Raw genomic sequence first — 8,505 nt, forward strand, 5'->3', positions numbered from 1 at the left:
TCGTGATTGACTTCCTACACGCAGTCATTAACACAATATTACAAACATTTCCATGTTTAGTTGTCAATTGCGAAAGGTTTACTGAGTTAGCATATTCTATAGCAACCCTACCACAGTGCGTATATTTCTCACGATTAAAATTTAGTGGATGTAACTCGAATATCGATAGTTTACTTAGATATTGCATTTCGGATGCCAATTTGAGCCGTATTTCTGTGTTCGATTAGGAGCATTTATATCCTTTAAAATTTGTTCTACGCTGTCCTGAGTTCGCATCCTTAATCCACAAGAAATTTACCAAACCTTATATATAATAATTAAAGGTACGTCAAATCTTCTACCTCAATTCTACCACCAGCAAATTTCTTAGAATTTACTCTGTGCCTATATTTCTATTCCAGAAATTACCTCAATGAATTCCCTAGTGACATTTTACTACTTCTTCAAATACAGATAACTTATTTTTAATATTTCCAATATCTTTAAAATATATTCATAACCTTTAAGCCACGAAATCACAACTCATTTATATGCTACGACCTTCTCGAATTGAACAATAACATTCACCTATACCTTGGGACAAATTGTCCGCAGACGATCGCGATTTACCAATTACCTAACAATAAAGTATGGCACTTAAGTGGCATCGCTTCGGTCTCTCGGCTCTATTCTACAATGAGGTCATCTTTATTCCCATGTGACCTCTTCCGTCATACCACGGAGTCTAGGTTCATTCACGTATGGCGACTGATTGACCAGTGTTTCTACTTGTTTTATTCCTCGTGCCGTAAATGCAAAAATGAGACAATATTTTTTTTTTATATTAAGATCTCCTTTCTTTGTTCCCTGGTATACACCGTGAATCTATCGGTGATTTCTCCAATATCAAGTTGTAAAAGCAGATACGAATCAATTAATACTAAATACGACGATGGTGAAAACATTGTTATGATTTACGCCATTCTAATACTGAGGGTACGATATAAGTAATAAAAAGTCAAAATTGTTCTGCAACACCGTCAGGATACCTAATAAACCTGCCAGTAACTTAGTCGTATTGTTTTTATCTGCGTCCATTGTGCAGTGGGTTTTAGGTCAGCTTAATGGATCTTCATAGACAAACTAGGTCAATTAAAAAATATTATTGGCGTGAGAACGGGAATTCTATGATAAGAAAGGTTCAGGCACGGCAAGGTATTACACTAGGTATCTATCTAATGATGAGTAAAGTTTAGTTAAAAATCAAAATATAACATAAAGACAGAAGGCAAGTTGTTGCTTCTAGCGATAACCGTTACAATTATGGCGGCTTACCTTCCTAGAAGCAGGTAGGTATCAAAAGAATCTCGTCGGGTCGAGCCATGGGTGACTAGATTTTTTGCACCCTGTGGTTGCCATCCTGGCACTGTATATTTAGGCATATTTTATAATTGAAAAAATGCAATTATAAATATATGCGACAGCACATCTAGAAGAAACAAAACCGTAATATTTATAGAAGTGAATTATTTTTCCAAGTAAGTTTTTTTTCCCTCTGTGAACAATAAAAGAGTAAAATACTATGCAAAATGCCTGTCAACCGTATAAAATAGTGATGCGAATTGCATAAAGCGTGACAAGTCAGTCGTGAGCCGGCGGTCGGCAGCGGCGCGGCGTCGCGCGTTTGCCGTTTGTGAAGGAATGTTAACTCCACTTACGCACATTCTTCCCTTTCAACGTTTGTTGACAACGTTGAGCCCGTAATCGCTACATAATGCGTGTTTATTTGCCAGTCGTCACTTCAACGGATTAAGATAAAATAATATTTCACCGTGTTTGACTAAATTTCGTTTTAAATTTAAATTAGGCTGAATATTTTAGAAAATACCTATTAATTATGAAAAGATCTAAAGTCATTTCATAAAACAGATTCAATTAATACAACTTCGAGGATTTTACAACCCTACACCTAAAAAAAAAACTTTTTTTTTAACATTATATGACTTAGGGATTAAACCTGGGCCTCAGCATAACAATAGATCGAATACGCAATTTACTATACAGGGGCAGTCCCAATAAATTCAATTAAATAGTAAATTAATAAAAAGTCAACAGTACGCTACATTAGCCATATCGAAATGTAGCTATGCAATACTGATAAACTGAAGCGTGACTGTAACAATTATTACAATTTAAATAGCTGATAGATCACATTTCATGAGAAATTATTACAGAACACAGATTGATGCAACTATGTCATGCTCAACCACCCCTATTGTATTTGTTGTGAAAGTAACTGATTTTATACTCGCGTCAATAGTCTAGTTACGGCCTATTTACAAACCGAAAAGGAGCTACTATCTGACAAATGAAAGTTAACATAATAAGCACAATATTCTCAAGAAACATTTCCATTGACCCAAGATTTGTATTTATAACAACCTTGATATGGCGATACCATACCACGTTATTTACAAACCAAACACAAGTAACATCTCAGCCTCATTTTCAAGAAACTGAAAAGTTTGTTTGTTTCAGTCGAATCAGAAAATGTCCGCTCAAGATGCGGAACCAGCCGAAAAATATGAGACGGCCAATGGCGTGGCAAGCGCTTGCGGCAGCACCGTAAAACTGCGACGAGAACTGGGCCTGTTCTCCGCAGTCAATCTCATCCTGGGCGTGATGATCGGCTCCGGAATCTTCGTATCACCCGCCTCAGCGTTAGAATATTCAGGATCTGTAGCGATGTGCCTGATCATATGGACTGTGTCGGGCATCATATCCTTACTAGGTGGGTGTAGGTAAGACGCCTATTTTGTTATGAAATTAAAACTACACCATCTTGTTACCTAATTTGATACTGCATTCGATAGAACTTGGCTTAGTCATATTTTTGCTGAGTTTTCATTTCGCCCTAATAAAGAAGATGTTATAAAATTTCTGTTTTCCTTTTTAGGAGCGCTCTCGTTTGCTGAACTTGGTACAGTTGTAGGCAAATCAGGCGCTGAATATGCATATTTTCAGGAAGCGTTTGGTAAAATACACAAATTTTGGGGCCCCCTGCCATCGTTTTCATGCGCATGGATCTACGTAGTAATATTGCGGCCGGCGGAAGTCGCAATAGTCGTAATGACATTCGCCGAATACGCGATACAGCCATTTACGCCAGACTTACAAGCGGATTATAAAGATAAGGCGATAAAATTGACTTCCTTAGCAGCATTGTGTAAGTATATTATAATATTATTTTATTGTTATATTTTATCTTTATATTTCATCGATTTAATCGATTTAAAAATCGATTGAACATTCAGCTCACGCGTGCACTGCACTACACTACCAGCCACAGCTGTCAAAGTCGAACGCAACTTAATGTCATCGCATCTGCCAAATTCAAACAAAACGAGTTGTACGGGTAAAAGGCGTCGAAATAAACTTGTTTAAAACTGAATTTATTGTGAATATTTTTATCAAAGAAGAAATAAGTACTAATTAATGACTATTTATATGTTACGTGTTGGATAAAATACATTTTTAAGTAAGTATTCATTGAGAAATAAGTTCAATTTCATAATTATTAGTTGCGAACAAACTATAAACTTAGTTTATTTTCGTAGCTGTTTCCGAGATTTTACCATTTATATTTTCAGGATGTCCAGTGAACGCAATAAAGAGACTCAAAGTATTCTTAAACGCGAAATCAAGGCAGTACAAAGTCTTTGTGTAGATACTTGCACTATAATAAACAATGCTCCCCAAGAATTCCCCGCCACTAGCACAGAGGAAGCTGAACATAAAGCGCTGTGTTACGTCGACGGTTTAAAAACTGAAATTCAAAATTCGAACACACCGTTAATAACAGATGAAAATCTCCTAACCAGCCAGTTCCTAAATGAAATAATAGATAAAACCGGTCAAATAGAGGAACTGACCGCTTTTACAAAAGGAGTTATTCATGATTTAGATGATGAAATCAACAGGTATAATTAGTTTTTTCACACAATTCTTAATAAGAAACTGATTAGTCTTCTCAATAAATATTTCCTTATACTACTCATATAATATACCTGAAACCTATAAAGGTTTCTCTATCTCAGTTTTACTTAAAAAACTATATTTTAGAACTTTCATTTTATTAAAATGAGGTTTCCTTGACATACCGCTTTCGCACTTAGCATGGCAGTATATGTGTATATTAAACAGACACACATTACAGATTAAAAACCCAAATCAATATAGCACAAGAAGTAAAGTCTCGGCCGAGGGTACAAAAACGGGAAATAACACCGGAACACCTTCACAAAGCTAAGGAGAGGTTTCAATTACTGAAGAGTGAACTGCAGAATCTCATCAACACCATGTTCCCTGACTGCTATCAGGAAGTTACTGAGTTTATGGGGGTGAGATTATTGGATAAACATCTATTACTATATTTGGAGGGTGCTAAAATTAAAATTTAATTTAAAGTATTTTAGTGAAATTGTGTGGCTGTCCTTATTATATTACTGTTTTCTATTTTAATTTTGATGGGTTTATTAAGTCCTGAATATTTTTGTATAATTATTCTAAGCTTTCTCTTTAAATATTTATTATTATTGGCTAGCATAGGCATTAATTCTAGGAGCTTGCCAGTTTCAAACACGTTAGAAAATTATGCATTTCAACCTGAAATATCGTCAACTATGTGATTATATAATAAAATGAATTAAGTTTGAATTCTCTATTATTTCAGAGTTTAATGGCAGAAAAGCTGAACCCAGAGACAAATGGATACCTTTCTATCACATCAGAAAACTACCAGATTGTAGAGTTGTTGCGAGATATCAATCTTGTGACTACAAATCCTTACAATAATATGGAAGTGAAGTTAGCATACTGACCATCAGAGCTTCTATATATTTTAAAGACAGTTAAAATTACATAATGACCGCTAAGTCAACAGCCTTTGTTTTTTTTTAATATACATTTCAATTATAGCCTGACCAGGAAAATAAAAAAGTTATTTCTAAAGTTAATGTTGCCAGTACAAGAAATTCATTCTATTTTTTACCAGTACATAAGCATTGTTCGCTCTTTTATTCTAAATTACAAAATGATTGAAAGCCATGTGTTTTATATTGTTGTTTGTTATGTGTATATATTTTCAAATATATTCATTTAAAAGTTATTGTAGTTTTCTTTCATATAAATACTGAAAGTAATAACGTAAATTGTTCATATTTTTTTGGATATTTGTAGCAAAATAGAAACTTGGTAAATATTTTATTTTAGATACAATTATCATGTAAAAAATTGTGGGGCTTATAATAAAAATATAATGGTAAATATGTCATAAAATGGCCGTAAATATTCATAAAAAAGGTCAGGCGTGGATTAAGGCAGACAATCAACGGGGATCATGCCCACACTTACTATCAAACTTTATTATACAAGCAAACACTAAGTGACCGACGAATCTCAGACACTTGTTTACCAAGTCCTTTTTTTGTTGAAAAATATACAACAGTTGCATTCATTGTAACAGAAAAGTAACATTTTTCTTTCATTTCAGTTATAATGACCTACATAAATATAACGAGCGTAAAACTGTTTGTCAAAGTACAAAACATATTCGGCGTGTGCAAAGTATTCGCCTGTTTGATTGTCATTGGAGGAGGAATTTACGAGATCGCAAAAGGTAATCAATTTCTATACTTGTCATATTTATTAGATAATGCCGACGTTCACGCCCTAACAAGGGTGTTGTTTTACACATAGCCCTTTATCATATTCACACCACACACACACACTTCATCACGCATTTATCCTCGAAGTCGCCAAGTGTGTTCCGTCCCATGATGTGATAGGGGGCGAGCCTATCACCATATCGGGCACAAATTCCATACTCTGGGCTTCTAGTGAGCAGAAAAACATAAATATCACTTTGCCCGGCCCGGGATTCGAACCCAGGACCTGAGCGCTGCCGCACCGCGCATACAGTACAAGTCTACCATATCCTACAGAGATTAAATTGAAATTCTTTCAGGCAACACTGAGAACCTTGACAAAGGCTTTGAAGGTAGTACGACAAGCCCTGGCGGCATAGCGCTTGCCCTGTACTCGGGTCTATGGGCTTACGATGGATGGAACAGCGTCACCGTTGTCACTGAGGAGATCATTAATCCGGGAGTGTGAGTATTACTCGTTTAATATTTTCTTATTTACGGCTTGCTATAAAAAAATGTGGTGTATATCATCCGAAGAAGAAGGTTCGCTCTATTCTTCAAATGAGAGACTTTCTGGGGCCTTCTCGTAATAACCAGGCCCTTTAATATGAAAATGGATACGACTTTTGCTTGAGCCGTCCGCTGATAACGGCCTCCTCCTTCATACTTAAACTCCAAGACCTTAAATCATAATGTTTTTCTTTCAGAAACGTGCCACTCAGCATTTCCATCGCCGTGCCTCTAATCACGGCGTTGTATGTGTTCATGAACGTAGCTTACATGACGGTGCTGAGCTACGCGGAGATGACGTCCGTGCCTGCGGTGGCTGTGGCGTTCGGTACGCGCGTCCTCGGGCCCGCCAGCTTCCTCATACCCCTTGGTGTTGCAATAGCGACGTTCGGTTGCGCCATGAGTGTGCAGTTCGGTGTTACTAGGTAATTATTTCAAAATTTTACAAATAAAAATACCTTATCTTATTCCTGAATCTAGTTAGATAGAAGTGCTACTAATTTTAACTTGAGGTATAGTAAATCTAGTATTTTATTTATCTAGTATAATATTTTTATTTTTTTCAATTACTTATAACTTATTCATTAATACCTAAATCTCGACGTGTAACAACTGTTCAAATAAAGTTATCGGTGGTATAAAAAAAATTGTACCTATGTTCTAAAATTCCTATTATTTCCAATAAGTCAGTTCAGAAATGGATTATTTAAGATTTGATAATCATAAAGAACAAAAACTAGTCCAGTTTCCTATTCTGAATAATAGTTACATTACTTGCACAAGCACAAAGGATTTTGAAGAAATTTATTTACATAGCTGTTTTGATCATCGGACATACTGAAAATTTCTTATTTTTATCTACAGAGTATGCTACACAGCGGCGCGTAGTGGTCACATGCTCGAAGTGTTCTCATACGTTAACTTAAAGAGACTAACGCCCGCACCAGCTGTTGCATTCCAAGTAAGTTATTTGGGATTATGCATAGTTCCAACCGTAAACTTTTTTTTTATTCCGTAATTATTTGTGACTAAGCTACAAGGTGTATCTAGCGTCTATACAACTACCGAAGTTGAAAACATGTATTCGGTTCATGACTTAAATCACAAATTTAATAGTTTCGACTTCGCTTAATAACTTATCAAACACCTTCACAAGATATTATTATACATATTTCTTTATTTCCAGGCATTTTTAACCTCAATATTCATATCAGTGGGTAACATCAAGACACTGATAGAGTTTGCGAGTTGGTTCCTCTGGTTTTTCTACGGCCTCGCTATGGTAGCATTATTAGTCCTAAGGAAGACACAAGCGGACAAGCCGCGACCCTACAGAGTTCCAACGCCAATCCCCTGCTTTGTATTGCTAGTCGCAATATTTTTATCTATATTGCCAATCGTACACGATCCGTCCATTAAATATTTAATGGCAGTGGGTTTCATCGTATTGGGATTTATAGTTTACACAATATTTGTGTATTACAAGAAAACGCCCACTACGTTGTTACGTAAGTATGATGAAATACGCATTAAATCACACACATACGTAGTAATGCACCTAATGTAATTCCTTGTATTCGTAATGAAAAACTGTTAATCATGGTTAAAAGTTAATAATTGTACTGACTAAGTACACATATATAATTAAATAAGATTTTCACTAGTCTTAAAAACTAAGCACACGATTCTAGTTTGTAAAATAGAGAGACAAAAACATCAAAATAGCTAACGTAAAATACATACGTAAAAGCATTGACGTAAAAGAGATTCTACTTATGTGAATGAAAAAGGTGCTTACTTTGGTATGTACATACATAATAATAATATGTTTTATTTGTTACAGGAAAATTCACGTTCATAACACAGGTTTTATTCGAAAGCGTTCCGCCCAGCAAAGAACAAGACTGATTTTATACTAACTATAACATAATTGTAAATATAACACAAAGAAACAAATATAAATTTATTATGGATCTTACCTATATAAATCGTTTTATTTAGATATTTATTGACAGAAGAACATTTTCAACACAATAGCAACATCATTTCATTTTGTTTCAATGTATCCCGCAAACCCAATCCAATATTTTAAGTACAGCAAAAATTCCTTTCCTACAGCCGGCCCTGGCTACTATAGAACTGCTACAGAATATTTTTTAAATCCTATTGTAACTGCCGTAATACGAAAATGATGATAAAGATCACATTCCTATAAGAAATATTGTAATAAAGGTAATAACTATAATAAATAAGTATTTCCCAAACAATTTGAATTTTTAATCTGGAGTCGTACGATGTACGCAGCAGATCA

At 35.1% G+C, this 8,505-nt stretch overlaps 1 protein-coding gene across 3 annotated transcripts in view; it reads left to right on the forward strand.

Annotated features, from left to right (window-relative positions):
* Nucleotides 1–8,176, forward strand: part of LOC115453435 (b(0,+)-type amino acid transporter 1) — a 36,930-nt gene extending 28,754 nt beyond the window's left edge. For all 3 annotated transcript variants that reach the window (XM_030182143.2, XM_030182128.2, XM_030182135.2), the window contains exons 2-9: nucleotides 2,518–2,770; nucleotides 2,936–3,205; nucleotides 5,531–5,656; nucleotides 6,005–6,149; nucleotides 6,392–6,619; nucleotides 7,059–7,155; nucleotides 7,381–7,702; nucleotides 8,038–8,176. In XM_030182143.2, the coding sequence (XP_030038003.1) occupies nucleotides 2,530–2,770; nucleotides 2,936–3,205; nucleotides 5,531–5,656; nucleotides 6,005–6,149; nucleotides 6,392–6,619; nucleotides 7,059–7,155; nucleotides 7,381–7,702; nucleotides 8,038–8,102 (1,494 nt within the window). In that variant the 5' untranslated portion in view covers nucleotides 2,518–2,529 and the 3' untranslated portion in view covers nucleotides 8,103–8,176. The remainder of the gene's footprint in view (nucleotides 1–2,517; nucleotides 2,771–2,935; nucleotides 3,206–5,530; nucleotides 5,657–6,004; nucleotides 6,150–6,391; nucleotides 6,620–7,058; nucleotides 7,156–7,380; nucleotides 7,703–8,037) is intronic.
* Nucleotides 8,177–8,505: the final 329 nt, after the last annotated feature.

The sequence above is a fragment of the Manduca sexta genome, chromosome 13 (assembly GCF_014839805.1).
Source record: "Manduca sexta isolate Smith_Timp_Sample1 chromosome 13, JHU_Msex_v1.0, whole genome shotgun sequence".
NCBI lineage: Eukaryota > Metazoa > Arthropoda > Insecta > Lepidoptera > Sphingidae > Manduca > Manduca sexta.